The 16,098-nt window shown below is 43.1% G+C and overlaps 2 protein-coding genes across 2 annotated transcripts; both read right to left on the bottom strand.

The window, feature by feature from the left end:
• Positions 1-5,491: 5,491 nt before the first annotated feature.
• LOC128724458 (adenosine deaminase-like protein) lies at positions 5,492-6,833 on the bottom strand. Its single transcript, XM_053818182.1, has 6 exons — positions 6,804-6,833; positions 6,593-6,738; positions 6,346-6,534; positions 5,955-6,274; positions 5,750-5,892; positions 5,492-5,677 (listed from the first exon to the last, which is right to left on the bottom strand). Exons 1-6 carry the CDS (start codon positions 6,831-6,833, stop codon positions 5,492-5,494), a joined length of 1,014 nt encoding a protein of 337 aa, XP_053674157.1.
• A 3,810-nt stretch (positions 6,834-10,643) lies between these two features.
• On the bottom strand, positions 10,644-12,295 carry LOC128726225 (GTP-binding protein Rit2). The gene is made up of 3 exons (XM_053820021.1): positions 12,109-12,295; positions 11,024-11,484; positions 10,644-10,769 (listed from the first exon to the last, which is right to left on the bottom strand). The coding sequence occupies exons 1-3, from the start codon at positions 12,293-12,295 to the stop codon at positions 10,644-10,646; spliced, it is 774 nt and encodes a 257-aa protein (XP_053675996.1).
• Between the last annotated feature and the right edge of the window lie 3,803 nt (positions 12,296-16,098).

The raw sequence follows: 16,098 nt of genomic DNA, 5'->3' as shown, positions 1-16,098 counted from the left end.
CACAGTCACTTTCACTCTCGTGGCTTCGGCGTCACCAATTTTCTGATCAAACAAAATCACCTCCCTCGAGAGCAACACTCGCAACACCGTCGTCGACCGTCGTTAGTGCCGGTGTCCACAACCGGTGACACACACGGTGACACTTGGTAAACATTCAGCTCGCAAAGCTTCCCGGATGCAAATAGTAGTGTCTGCAGCGGTTCCGACCCGACCACAGTCGCCGTTCCGGGAAGGAGGTTTTATTTTAGAACCATCACTCAATGGACAAATGGTACCAATAAACGTTCCTCGGCTAATGTTAAATCGATTGTTTAATTCGCGTACTTTAGAACGCCAAATCACGTGTACTAAACGCAGAGCTAACCTCGCGTATGACACACGACAAACGAACACACAAGCACTGGTCCTGCTGGGGTACGTAAGCAACAACAACAACAACAAAAACAAAATCTCCCAGCTTGCTGCGATCCCGAGACTCTTGGATGGCGATGTATAGAAACGCCTTTTCGCGAATACACGCACGTTACGCACTTCACGCGCCACACGCGGGAACGACCGGCAACGAATGAATGGCTGCGTCTGCTAAGGGTTGTTTTGGGATCGAAAACTCACGACCTGCGTCCTCCGCAACGTGGTGTGAGCAGGATCGAGTGAGATGGTGCACGTACACGGTCTCGTTCTCACTCGAGGCTTGGTTAGCGCGCCGGCGTTCAGTGTGAAAGAAACACCTGGCATGCGTCTCGCTCTGGCGCTTGTAGACAACGCAAATACAAAACAGCCGCCCCGATCGACGCCACCATTTTTTTACTCACACCTTCTCAAGCCCGTGTACGTACACGGTCACGCCGGTCGCGATGTCCTGCGGGCGCCTGGGTCCGTTATCAAAACCGGCGGCGGCGAGCGAGGTCCTGATTGACTAAATTTACGATGGTTGCATCACTTCCCGCAAATGCAGATGATTACAACAGCATTTTGCTGAACTCGAATGCTTTCGTTGGATCACTTACTTTAAAGTATGTTGAAAGCTTACGATAGTATAGCACTCCTAGCGGCTTGACTTTTACCAGAAGAATGCCTAGCCAGCAAGCTAAAAAAACTCGCAGTATAGATCTGTTACTTTTTGCTTCATTCTTCTTCGCAACACATCACGAGCAAACACAAAGTCTCGGAGCGCACGACGTTTAAAACCCCCTAGCACCTTTTGGATACTCGATAGTTAAGCTTCATCGCTTGTGGCCATAAAAAGCTACTCACGTGTAGTTATGTGCGTAATATAATACATAGCGTGCATCTACGAACCCGATTGGATTGAAATTTATTTTTTCAAATTATTATTATTAGCAATAAATAGTCCTTCAATCAGGTTTAATTTTCTTGAAACTATCATTGAAAATTGTAACTTTTAAAACATAAGTACAATAATTCGCTAGAGGTTCATCTAAAACAAGGATCAGATAATAAATTTAAATTACGAACCCATTCATAACACTAGCTTTAGGTTAGCGCGATCTCGTACGCTGAAAATGAGTAATGAAAGTGAGATAATTAAATCTCACTCAAGCGAGAAAGGGAAGCGGTGAGACAAAAGTGAGAAGACTGAGTGAGCAGAATGGAAGCAATTTGTTTGGGTTAGTGCACGCACACTCACGCGCTTGTCAAAACATGAAAAGTGGGCGGAGTCGGCAGCCAGTTCATCAGTGAATTCATCATCGGCAATCATTCTTTAATCGGATTTTCCCACATGCGCAATGTATGGAAGCGATGGAATGAAAATGATGGCAGAACAGAGCCGTTCAAATTGTGTTGGATTGTGGCATTAATTTATTATTAAATGTCTTTAATCGCATGCGGACATCGATAAGGAACGAAAAGAGCGTATGTAATCAATTTACTTGCATTGGAAGATTGCTTTAAAATACTTGCATCAAATCGATACGAATCAATTGCAGGAAAAACACCATGAGAGTTGCCGCGGTATGCCTTCTTCGAAACATTCTCATATGGTGCACAAGAAATGCTGCCAAAGATAAGAAAGAAAAAGAAAAAAGCCTCATTCTTAGGAATGATTTTATTTCGCCCCGGCAGGACATCAAGGAAGGATGGTATTTATTCGACCGAAGGCGATTGGAAGAAACAAAAAAAAAAGGAAAAAACCGAGAAAATCGGCGGCACCAAGCAAGATGTGTAACACATGTTTCTTTCGCCTTTAGCCTTCTTCTGCACACACACACACCACTCTCCTCGTTACTTCTGGGTATTAATGCCACCAAGCGAGCGAATGCATCCTGTGTTGGTTTGTCCTCGGCCGAGTGTTTTTATTTTCCACCATCCCACCATTCGTTATCCCTCGTATGTCTTATCCGTAAGTGTATGCAAATGCGTACCGTGGGCAGGATGCGCGCGCACTGAAAACCGTCTTTGAGGTCTCTTTCACTCTCTCTTTCTCTCTCTCTCTCGCGCGCGCTTTTTCCCCTATCTCTGTCTGGCTTGCTTTGCATAATCGATATGGCAAAGCTTCCCCTAGAGATCGTGACGTAGAAGAAAACTAATTTCTGGGTGATCCTTGCCGATCCGCTCGGCTGGGGGTTATTAAATTTCTCTCGATATCTTTAACGGACAAAATATCGTCCATCGAATTCGAATGTGATGCTACACATAGAATAAAATGCTAGCTCTATAGACTCGACAATTTGCAAAATAATTAGTTTTTTTTTTCATTGATGATTTTGATGATGCAAACAGAACCGATTTATTTGCGAAAAGAAACAATTCTACGCTTTACGTTCATTGTTAGACCAATTATCACCGGAAGAAAGAAATAAAATTCTATTCGCTCTATTGCCTATCCTCAATCGTCCTTTTTAATGAGCAACTCGTAAAATCTTCCTCGAAAGCCTACAAATTGCTAATTGATTGCATAAAAATGAAAGTAATCGCTAGCTTGCGTTCAGTGAATCCGGGCTCATGTCCGAGAGAACAAACTCATCACGCCGGGCATTTTGGTTTACGATTTTGACCAGCCACGGTCGTAAAATTTGCTTCCCACCAGGACATGCGGAGGCCCAGAAGAAGGATATGGCAATGCGAAGTAGAAGTTGATGCGAAATAGACACCAACGATTCGATCGTACAGCTGCAAAAAGGGCTTCATGTTTCATGGGAGTTACATGTGCTGTATGATGTTATTTGTTCATTAGCGCAGGATAAATCTAATAAACGAATGATTTACGATTTAACGGATGAGCTTGCTGCGTTGTGCGGTTCATGGATCCACTTGCACAGGATGCCCATTTCCCGAATGAATTTCCTTCCCAATCAATGACGTGCGCTAATGCATCCAAAGAAACTGCATTCTTGCTAAAAAAAAGAACCCGTTCTACCGTTCTTGGCATCGTCCTCAGCATAGCGGACATCACTCAATATGCAAATATCGAGCTGCTCTCGTAGTAATTTGACTTATCATTTATCTCACTAATTGATTTTCCCGGAACAACGCCAACTGACATGGCGGCGGGCGTTTTGTGGGCGGCTCTCTCGGCTTCCTCCGGGCGAAGGGGCAGAAAAGGAATCGAACCTCTGCTCGCAGGAATCCGCTATTCCGGTAATTTATCGTGCGAACATTTATCGCTACAGTGTCTGGGTTTGCTGCAAGTGGCAGGGAAGCAGAGATCCGCTAGAAGAATTCCTTTACGACTCGTAAACCATTCCTGTAGCCATGAGAATATCAATTCCAAAATGGGTAACGGATGCAAAGACGCTTGGAAAAATGAAATTCCCTAGTCGGGAAACGGGTCAACAAAAATCGTCAAAACTATATGCTCAACATACAGTGAGACAATGCTTTGTTAACCAGGTTTTTGGGAAAATTTAAACACCAAACCACGATACATACAACTACGATAACCGCCGTTACGCCAATATCGATAGCAACCGAGAAGCGGCTAAATGATGCCCCTGCTGATGACGCTGATGATGACGATGATGGTTCGGATGCTTTGGCTCCCCAACCCCGTATGCCGTTTGGCGCGCATTAATTTACGTCTACGTCTAACGTCTCGGTGGGAACGACTAGGAAACCAGAGGAAACTGAACGGAGCATAAAACGGACAGTACGTGATAAGTTTTAACTGCATTTCGTAAATGCTGGTGTAATAGGAAAAAAGCATTTTGACGGAAAACAATTTAAATTCCACTGCAAAAAAGCAACAGGCTTGAGATGCTCCAAGTTAAAGATTAAAAAATAACACCTATTAATAAGTTCCATTAAAATTAATTCAAATCAAATGAGGTATGACAAACAAAGGATATTTGGCATACAAAAATTGACCCACCAACACCTCCACGACGAGCAAGAAAATGGTCACTGACTGTACATTGCTAGTTCCCATCAGCCCCTCCAACCCCGTTATAACCACCCCTTCGTCTGCCTTTCCAATCGACTCATCCTACGATGCTGCGCGATTCGAAACCATCCGAAGCGTTCGGGTCGGGTGGTTTTCCCGGCGAATCCTTTGCATCAGTAAAACGTCATTACCATCCCAATCCTTACCCTGGCGGCTCCACCACCACCCCATCGGTGGTGCAAGGGAGAGCCGATGGCAGCTAGAGGTAGCCGGGGGAATGAGCCAACCAACCAATAGATAGCAGCGGAGTGGCTCGTTTTCTCGCTGTATTTATTTATATTTGATGCTGATGAGATGTAATTCATCTTTGGAATCATTAATCACGATACCGATTATGTTCATTTCGTTTCGCCGGGCGAACCATCGGTGTGGGTGAAGAGTCCTTGTCGGTTGCGCCTGAGGAAGCGCAGTACGTGGTAGGGATGACCTGTTTTTTTTTATCTCTGCGTCCTCCGATACCAATGCGCTTCACGATGCGAGTGAGATATGCGAGACGGAAACGGTGGTTTGGTGAAAGTCAGTGGGGAAAATTATGCTAGCGCCAGCAGTTCAAGGCGTTCACTGAGCGCGTAAGGTTGCGAAGGAATGTTAGATGGTTTAGCAAACAGTTCTGCTGAATGTGGATGTGGACATAATACGTATATACTAGATAAAGAAATAACTTTACGCACTCTTTTTATAAGAAAGCAGCAGATTGAATTTCCATGCTTAATGTCCTTTCAATTAGCAATCAGTTTTCAAGCAATGAGTATGGAAAATCAGCCTTGTAAACAAGGATCATGTATCCTTAAGACGTTATTTAAGCATACATGATCCTTCAAATACGCATAGAACACATACATGAAAGATATGAAATGCGAGTAATGAAAATGCAAATATTAACAGTAAACTAATGATAATTAAAAGTAAGATTACTTTCGCAATAATCAACCATACAATACGTTTGCATCACCACGCAAAACATGGCAATTAACTTAGATTAAGTTTATTTTTTTTTTGCTTTTGACGATTTACGGTCTGTACAACGGCACTTACCGTGGCGTTGGTGTTGATTCATGTCAGGTGCTCCCAATACGATTGAATCCTTCCTCACATCTTTTCAATGAATAGATCGATCCTTCTGGTTAGCTCCTCTTTCTCCTCGGTGCTGGCAAACGAATATTTGATCGTACTTTTCTGGAGCATGGCCATAGTGAGCAGAGATATGTTGAAGGTTTTGGCACAAATTTCTAGCTCCTGCGAGAGACTAGTTTCGAACACACCGGAATCGTCCGTCTGAAATTGGAAACGAAATTGAAATGATGCGAACCGTGTAAGGATTGCGATTGAAGGCATGCAATAACTTACGCAAATACAGACGGGCTGTTGCATTCGGAGCAGTTTGACGAAGTGATGCTCGTTGTACGAGGGAACGGTTTTACATTTCACGTTACTTGTGAGGCAGCACTCGAACGGAATAAGTTTGTTGCGCGCGAAAGTAAGCAGTTCACCTGTTGATAATCATAATTTGGTAAAAACAAATAACGCCTGAACGGCCTAATCCAACTCATACCTTCGATAAACGTTCCGTGGCCGATGCGGTCCACTCCGAGAGCAAACATTTCCATTACCTCATCGTTATTATCGAACTCACCGCAGTGCAGGGCCAACGGAAAGCCATGATCACGCGCTTTCTGCAGTGCGGGAACGAATGTCGAGAACTTTGTGCCGAACGGTTTACCGCTCAAATCGAACCCTACCATAAGGTTCGGATAAAGCGCACTCAATTCGATCGCGAGATCAACGTTCTCCATCGCTTCGAGAAAGCCCTTCGATCGGTCAATCGAGGGCAGAAGCTTCACGACTATGCCCGGTTGAACTTCGGGTGATTTTCTGCAAAATGGAACAAAACACAAAACAAAATCAGATGTGTATCGATTGTGGTGGAACGCATTGCGTCTTACTTGAGCACGTCCAGCACTGTTGAAAGGTATTCACGTTTCGTCATTTGAACGGTCGCTTTTGGCGTTGTCCGTAGTTCTAGATAGATCACGTTATCTTTAGCGAAATCTTCGATAACCCGCTGGGTCGCTCGTTCCAGACCCTTCTGGTGATCAGTCAAATCGTGCGCATATTGAAACTTTTGAAAACATCTAAAAAGCAATTCAATATGATGATACGTGGGGTATGGCCTGTGGTGTGATAACTTACTCTTCTAGCGAGAGGGTTTCGCCATTTAAAATCTTGTAAAAACAATCGTCCGCGCCAGTGGGGGGCTGCTCTTTGCCATACTTGAGTTCCCGTAGCTCCGCCAGGGTGCCGTTACTGAGTGAGCCATTAAGATGAGCATGCAGCTCCTGCAAATGATGGAACAATGAACTAAATGAGCTCAAATGCATTCAAACCGTGTAATAATACTTACAATTTTTGGTAATGATCGGAAAAAATTCATTGTTTAACACAAGATCTTCCGATCGAGTTCCCGGGTAATTTTGACACTGCCAAATGACAACATACATTGACATGCGTGTCAAATCCAAGCGGACGAATGGTGGAATTTAAATGCGCTGTTATTCATGCAGTTCCGTGTTATTAAATAATATCAATAGGTGATAGAATATGAATAAACAACTCATCATTTTCTAATACATCTCGTTTCAAATTTATTTTGCTTCAAGGGGTCTAGGCTGTTATCGGTAACAACTCCGTTTGCAATGAAATTTATTTATGTAACATCGCATATTTGTCTCGATGCAATAACATGCACTCCCATGGTATCGCCTTTGACTGATCAAAAACTATGTTATTATCCCTTTTGGAGATGAGAAAATGCAAAACATTGTGGCCTGGCAGTTTTCGATGACCTGTATTCACCCTTGCAGATATGATTGTAGACACGGCATTTGCTATTCTTTTCTATATTCAAACCGTCTACATGCGCCTGCCTGGCGCCAAAACGCACTATTGGCTCCGTAAAAAAAGGATGTGTGCACTCGTCGATTCTACAGACCTATTTCCGCGCTACACGCAGCATGTTTTTTAAACTTTGCTTACTTGCTACGATCTCACTTACGGCAATTTATAGTTTCGTTTTACGCACGGTGTGTGTTTTCCTCGCAACATATTTTCCAAAGTTCTGCCGAGGCTCATTTTCTGTAACATGTATCACCTTTGTTCGCGTATGTCCGGGTTTGATAAAACGTACCTTTTTATGAAGATTACTACTAAGCCAACTAAACACAAACCTATGTAATCATTGGTCATTATTTGTCGTCTATAAAGTATAACATTATAAATGCATCAGACTAACTCAAGTGGTTGGTGGTAGCTATCAATGGTCTTTTACTTATCAATTATTGTCTCTTGCTAGGATCAACAGTATTGTACCTTTGGATAAAGATGAGAAACCCCGAGAAACAGTAGCGATCGATTGTCCACGAATAAACAAACTAATACACAAAAATAGTTCAATGCTCTGCTACGAAAAGTTTCATGCTATCAACATGAATTACTTGTAGCTATGAGAATGTAATTTGGTGATTTAATCACAAAAATCAATTCCTCGAAATCAATCAGTCAGCATCTAGCTATGTGTCTACTACTTTTAGCGCTTATTAACAGGTAGATCAATCAGATGGTGTTCTGTTCTATATCTGACTTAATCGAACTAGCCCAACTGACTATGCGAATGGAATTACATAAAAGGAACTAGGATGACGATCCACCTGTAATTTATTTTGGCTGCTTTTATGTTTGTAAGTGTATATTTTTTCTTTGTTGGTAACTAATAGTGACTATTGATATTGGAACCGTCTGAAGCCTCCGGTGAGTAGATAATACAATTAATATTGCTGCTATTGCCATGTGCCTGCTAGGTATTATAACGATATAACGTTTGGAACGTACCGGAGACATATCCAGACTACTCACGGGCGACACACTATTGTATCGCTATTGCGCGTCATACTATGAAATTGGTTCTGATGCTTCTTATAACACTATTACTTTGTACAACGCAAGCTCTATACAACTGTACGACAACCGTAGAAACGGGGGAAGAACATCTTTGGGGATTCATTGTCTTATTGTTTCCAGGTTTTCTTCTGGTAATGGATGCTGTAGTGGAAACGCCATGCGCATCACCTATTTATAGCATAATCCTATTGCTTCGACTGTTACAGCACACACTCGTTGTGTATTATGTGAAGTATGCGACAGTGATCGTCCAATGGTTTCGATTTCTCTTTGGTTTTTCAACTGCAGTGAGTTATTTTCCACCAAAATGATGAAGATGTACCTGATAACAGATTGAAGGATGTAAAACTTATCGTACAGCAACATCGAATGTTCCTTTATCAACGTAACATAATTTGTACTGGGATAATGCTGTTGAGATCGCTATGCGATTGTTGGCCACTACGCAGTATGTAGATTTAACAGCAAATACGATAAACGTAGACGTTACATCGAGAAACAAATTTGTATGCTTGATGTTCACTTGAAAATATTAAAAACAACTACAATGTAAGCTTATACTTAGTCCTTTTGGAAACACCGTACACTACATCTTTTGACATCTAATCTGAGGTTTGGAAATAAAAGTCAACCAATCGTTGCTGCATTCCGATTAGTCGAGTTAGTTCGTCAAGATAAATGCATTTACTGTCAAACACGCTAGACTACAGCTCTACAAATCCTCAATGATCACTCTTGCAGCTTCTGTGGCCGCAATTGCATGATACGTCGTTTTATACAAGTATAATTATTTCGACCCTGTTCGAATACTTTTCTTTACTGTTCAGTTTGTTTTAGTGATACTGTTGGCCAGTTTATTTCGATATAGGAGATTTTCTAAGTCATGATGCGTGACAGGGCAATATTTAATGTTGCTACTGCAAGGTAATGCAGTGTGTCGTGACTTCGGTAAACAATTATTCGTAATTTAAACCTGCCAGAAAACAACGTAACGAAGTATTCGTTTAAACCTTTCTTATTACAAAAATTAATGAAACCATTATACGCTTCTCTCTATTTTCACTGGGTGGTGAACATGATTGTTGAAAAGTGTTTCAAAGAAACTAGAGGATGAACATGGGAATAAGTTTGATATTTCAATGTTTTGGCATACATCACAGATTATTTCAGCTTAGTTTAGTTCAGTTGCTTTCTTTGTAGTTGTTGTGGGTTTTCTTTTCTCATTTCGTAACGGCCACCGTCAATAGATTTAGTAGATTGCACATCCAGCAGTTTGTAAGGTAATGTGAGCTCTTTCAGCTACCATCTAATGGTAAAACTAGATAAGGAATCTAATGAGCTACGTATCTCGCTACCGTACGACTTAGCTGCGTTAAATTCGATTGCACCAAGTGCATGAAATTAAACGAAATGATTCGTACAAAAAAAGATATAAACATCTACTAAGTAATGCTTCGTTGAACTTTTACGACCCATAAAAGGGTCCATAGGATTCGAGCCAGCAATGCTTACAAAACGTACTTGCACTTCTTGGCTGATACGTGTCGCTAGTAAAGTCATATCAAACAAAAATCTACGATTGGATGTAACCGATTCAATACATCTTGGTTTGTTGCAAAATTGAGCCTGGATAGAACGATCCTCCACTGGATGCTGTAGCAGCAGTTTGTTTCACTAAATACTAGGGGTCTTTGAGAGATTTCTAAAATTTCTATTTTAACACTATCATTACCTGATAACTCATACGATTCATCCAGTACAATCAACAAATCCTAGCCAGGATTAAATGTCCTTCACATCTAACCAACAGTAACTTTTACTGAGCGTGGAATTTCGCTTCCCACTGCTAGCTTCGTTACGTTACGACGTTCTCAAAAATAGCCCTACGGGCTGTGTGAACGTTCGATTTGCTTTAAATTCTAAGAGGTTCTCCCCAATTTCAAAAATTTGTGCCAATTCGACTCAAACGGAGCTAGCCTTCGCCTTGCGTGGCGTGAGGGAGAACTTGAGATAGATTGAGTTTGATATTCGTTGATTTAAGCGTGTGTTGACGATACGACAAATGCAATACCACTACTAGCTGTAAAAGTGCTAATTAGACGAATAAATTAATCTGGAATAGTTTGCATCGATGGGACATAATGATAGTAGTAGCATCGGACAGAGATATGCTGATCTGAACACAGTACACGTGCTCTCTGCCAAGCAACGGCTAGTCTATATCCCTGTTTGAACGGTTTACGTTCGTTCAGTGTTGTTTTTTGTTTTCCTCAATGGTTCGTGCCACTTATTGATTGATTCCGGTGACATTGCGTCGGCGTCTAAAGACGAGGGCAAATATTGACCGCAAGCGCCACCAACGGCTACGCCGCCGTGGGTGGATCTTTTCCGAGCTGGAACCACCATTCAACGCCTAAAATGGCAAACAATTATTGGAAATGGAAAAAAAGGATAAAAATCGGTTTGCTGTATTTTTACAATCTGTTTTTAACCCGGCATTATAGAGAAATAAATGTCAGGAAAACATGTGCAAATATGATGAATGTAAAAAAAGGTGCCTTTTCCTGCTATAACTTAAGATGCTAGAATTTATGTGCAACTAAAAAAGCCAAATTTGGGTATATCTCGGTGTCTTGTGGCATGGCAAACGAATCCTTTAGTACTCACCCGTTGTTCCTCCTTTCGGCGTATTTCACGCACCAGTGAAAAAAACGCTTCATCGATGTAATGTCTCAACGCGGCCGAGGTTTCATAAAACGGACAACCAAACTGCTTGGCAAGGGTTTTCCCTTCCTCCGTCGATACCTTCCGCTGGGACTGCAGATCGAGCTTATTCGCCACCAGCACAAGCGGGATGTCCTCCGTGAGGCGTACGCGAGCAATCAGTTTCCGGTACTCAGACGCCTCCTGAAAGCTGTGCCGATCCGTAACCGAGTAGCATATGATAAAGCCTTCTCCGCACCGCATGTACTGGTCACGCATGGCGGTGAATTCGACCTGCCCGGCCGTATCCAGGATGTCCAGTAGCGCTGCCTCCCCATCGATAACGGCCTGCTGCTGGTACGAATCCTCGATCGTCGGATCATGATAGTCCAGGAAGCTGTGGCTCACGAACTGAAGCGTAACGGCTGTGGAGGTCAGACGGAAACGACGCAACAAAACCAAAAAAAAAGAAGGTTAACGAGTGTGTGCTATTTTTAGCACAATCGACGCGCCGCCGTCTAGAAAGGGTGACATTGCGCCCCACAATGCTGCCCACGGATGATGACGCACGTCCGATGTAGCATACTTTTCGGATACACGACCGATAGCAACAGGACGCGCCTGAACGAAGCCACGGTTAGCCGAGGACAATCAAGTGCGCCATCAAACCGTAGCGCTTTGACCCCGTCCGCATCCGCCACCGAAGGATGATAAATGTTGTTATGTCTCGCTCAACAGTTGTCGGTTTCGGCAAGACGCCGAAACGGGAGGGAAACCCCTGAACGTCACGGTGCCCGAATCCGGATCGATAATACTATTCACGTCACTCGTTAATCTCCCCGTAAACAAATGTCACGAATGCAGGCGTGGGCGGTGTTTGCGTCTTCTCGCCCACATGCTTTTTTTGGGTTTTCCGATCCTTGCAACAAAGCAGGCGCTGGCATGGCATGTTGAATTGTAGAAAAAAGGACTGCTGCCAGGCTGTTCGGCGAACACTTGCGTTTTGCGAATTTAGGGTAATCTTTTGCCAAAAACGGAAGTATGCTTACCGGATTTGCCAACGCCACCGTCGCCGAGAATGACGATCTTATACACACGCAGTCCGCTCCGGGTGGTGAGTGGGTTTGTGGGTTGCTTCGAATTTTCGCCACTACCGTCTGTTTTCACCGGGTTGTACTCGATGGATTGCGCCCGGTTTTTCTTTCGCGCCGTACAGCCCGAGAAGTCTCCCGCCATGGTTCCAACCACCTTTTACCCGTTGGTCTAATTATGCTCGTTCAAGTACAAGGAGCTACGTTGCTTTAACACCGGAGTAGGCTGGTTAACAGGATCTGTGTCGTCGGAAGCACTAATACACTATTTAAGGGATCACGCACTCGAGAGATTCCTAGACGCGGTTAACAGCAGGATGCTTGCATTCGTTATCCCGCGGGTATATAAAACATTCGCCGAAGCAGCTTCTTCACGGTATCCCTGCAGGATACGTTTTTCACTCGCTGTTCAACACGCCTTAGGGAGACTTCTCGTCGCGAGCGATGCACATATTTCGGAAAATTACTGCCATGGTAACACTACGCCTGCGGGATAATCGAGTACTCTTGGGTTGGGTGGTGGTTCAGGACGATTGACTTGGTCCCTTCTTCTTGCTGTTGGTCTTCCTTGCTGCTGTGAAAAATTATATCGCTTGCTTCGAGCCAGGAATTTAGCCTCCTGTGCTTATTGAACTTAAATATCTGACTAGCAACAAAACGGTAGTCACACTTCACATTTTCGGATGTTTTTGCACAGAAAATCGTTAGATTTTAGGTAATTATTGAAATGAACAACTGGTTGGAAGCTTGGTAAACAATGTACAGTATTGTTTTGAACATCTGTGACGTTCGTATTTTCATAATTGGCAGTGTCAATGTTCATATCGAAGGGTCCAAAATTCACCTCTTCTTAAAATATTCTAGTTGCGGCATTTTACTACAGATGGCGTTAGAAATAACGTTGCAGTGTCCCAACGAAAATAAATTAATTTCTTGCCGTTTTTGGTCATTCTGCATGCTTTGATGTTTACAATATCTTTCTTATTGAAACAAGCTTGCAATAATAACGGGTAGGTAATTTTGTTGACCCAAATTGTCATGATGCATTTATCGTCAAAACCCATTGCAAATCCATAAAACATTTAGCAAGAATTCAATTACAAAAATAACATCATTAACATCATTGGTTAAAAACATCATTGTCTAATTGGAGACAGTAATCTAATAAATATCCAATAAGAAATTGACTTACTCTAGCTGCATAATGTAACTAATCCAAGAATATCCATGAAAACGTATTCCAGCTGCATCCAACTGATGAATAATCCAGTTGCACAAACGAGGATAATGAAATCAACGAAAACGGGGGGTTTGAAAACATATGTTTATTTCCCTTCACATTTTTTTCCGTTATCCTTCGCATCCTGCGCCTGTTACATAATCAATAAAGTTTTAAAAACATCTTCCAAGGGCTTAGTTTGCTTTTCCTTTCCTTACTTCAGCGTCCTGCACATCCTTAACCGGTTCCTTCATTGCAACTGCCAAGAACAACTGTCCCCTTTCGCCGGCTTGCGGTAATGGTAGTATTAGTAGTAGTTAATAGTAGTTTACCAAGCTTTTCAAATAAGAAAAAAGGCGCCTCCGGCACCTCGTCAGCTCTTCTTCACCAAGTACGCGCTCACGCGTTCCGCAATTCTATTTGCCGCCAAACCCTCACGCGCAGCCGTTCGATTATCGTTATTACCGCATGGCGTTGTAGCATTTTCCCGCGTTTTCCATACCTAAGTCTTTATCGGCAGCGTGCTCGCGCCGTTTCTGATACATCGTTCGTTTTACTTCGCTTACGAATGTTAATTTCATTATTTAACGCAAGAGAAAAACGAAAAGAAATGATCCTCCACCTCCGTCACGTGATCGTGATGATGGGATCGTCTTGCTGACGATTTTACACCTGAAACATTCCTCCCTCCGTTGCAACCGTACTCTCTCTCTCTCTGTTTCTACGCTCCGGCTGGCTGTTTATTTTGTTCAATAATTAGTTAATTTTTATCTATGATACTTCTAAGAGATGTATGGGCCGCGGCTTTCGCATGAGAATGACTCCCCCGCTCGTGGGGAGGGTGTGTGTGTGTATGTTTATTCTGTGAATCACACCTCACTGGTCGCGCGCGAGCTCCAAAAAATGATTCTCCGCCACGAACAATGCTACTATGTGGGAGTTGGGAGCTTCCACATCATGTTGCTGTGTTTTCTTCCGCACATGATGCGCGTTTCCTGATTGGGGAGGTGTGTTTTTGCTTTGTATAATTGATACCAGCTCCGATAATATATATATATCTGTCTAGGCGTTCCTCGCTGCGTTTGAGTTGAGAATGTAGTGATGTGCACACGTGTGTGCTCGCTCTCCTGTCGCTGTCGTTTGTAAATTGTCCTTTTCAATGCACGATCACGAACGCGTTCACGCACCGATCTTTCATTTACCCATTTGCGTATTTCCACGCGTTTTCTCTTCTCGACACGAATTACTATACTATGTTAGCACTATACAGCGTAAAAATGGTAAATTTGTATGTTCTCATTCACTGTCCGCCTCCCATATCCCCCATTCGGCCACTATTGACGAGTTAGTTGTGAAAAGTTGGGTGTACCCCCTTAAAAGCATACAAGTGCGGTTCGTCGTGTAGGTAGGTATGATTTTCCCCAAGAAATGGCCACCCATGTAACTGGGAGTGCACGAAGGGATGATCATCCGTTGCGACTCGGATGATGCCGGGCACAATAATGCCGCTCTAGATCGCGCGCGATCGCACGGTCACACTTTACACACACGCGTTACAAAAAGCAACCAACCGAACCAACGATTATGAATATCCTGCCTATCCTGCCATTCGGTTTGCTGGTTCTAATAAAGCATCCACATTCTACAAAAATAAAAATGCCCACAAAATAAAGTGGCTGTATGGTGAAGCAAAACAAATATAAGCAGCAAAAAAAATTCTCACACCGATGGGGGCCATCTGCAAAAAAGAAATGCGATTGGATAATAAAACTATCCCACCGCAGTGCCATCACCCAATTACGTTACGTTTGTGGGGCAAATTGTGCAAACGGGCCGCGAACAAAACGAGGAGATTAAACGTAAAATTGACAACCTAACTAATCCTGATCGTGTAATCCTGATATCCCCTCCTCTCGAACACCGTACACATTAATGCGGGTATGGAACCCCTTCAAAAGAACACGTAATGTTTCACGCACATGCACCAGAAAACCAAGCTTCCACTCGCTGTCGGCAGGGAAAGAACCAAATTTCGATCCCGATACACTTTCACCGATAGCGATAGAGGTGTGTTTGATATCAGTACATTCCAATTAGTTTGCGTCTCGTCAAAGTTCAAACGTTTATCTAGCAAGCGATATAAACTTTTAAGTCGTACATATTAAACTGCCCCCGCAAAATCATCTGCCAGGTTTGTGTCTCGTGTTTAAATCGATTGTGGCTAGACGTAGTGATAATTGTAGTAGGATAAGTAATGAGTAGGTTTCATAGAAATAATGATAGTACACAGTACGGAAAAGGGGAAGCAGCAGCAGCTTTACGAGCGCTCTCTCGCTGTGCATCCACATTTGTTGTTCGCTAGCTTTATATACTGTTTTGCGCGGGAGTGTTCAGTCAAAACGATCCGAAACTACCACCCTCGCTTCGAATTTCGTCCACACCCAACACCGTGGGACACGCAGCACTAATCATAAAATCATTCGAAACTGTATCGCTGACCAAACTGTGGCGCACCGTTGACCATTCCGCACCGAGTGTCCTGCACGTGATTGTTTAAAAAGGGTAGCGGCGATTGTCGCGGCTGAACCGACGATCGAAAGTTGTAAAAACATTAGGTGGGGAGGGTTGTGAGTGAAACTACGTTGTAAATTGTTTGTCGCTTTTGGCGCTGTTACGCGCACGTGTGTATCTCATTTGTTTTTCGCACATCAGTTGACAACTGGCCGCAG

This window comes from Anopheles nili, chromosome 3 (assembly GCF_943737925.1).
Source record: "Anopheles nili chromosome 3, idAnoNiliSN_F5_01, whole genome shotgun sequence".
Taxonomy (NCBI): Eukaryota; Metazoa; Arthropoda; class Insecta; order Diptera; family Culicidae; genus Anopheles; species Anopheles nili.
This window is presented reverse-complemented; position numbering and strand designations above follow the sequence as displayed.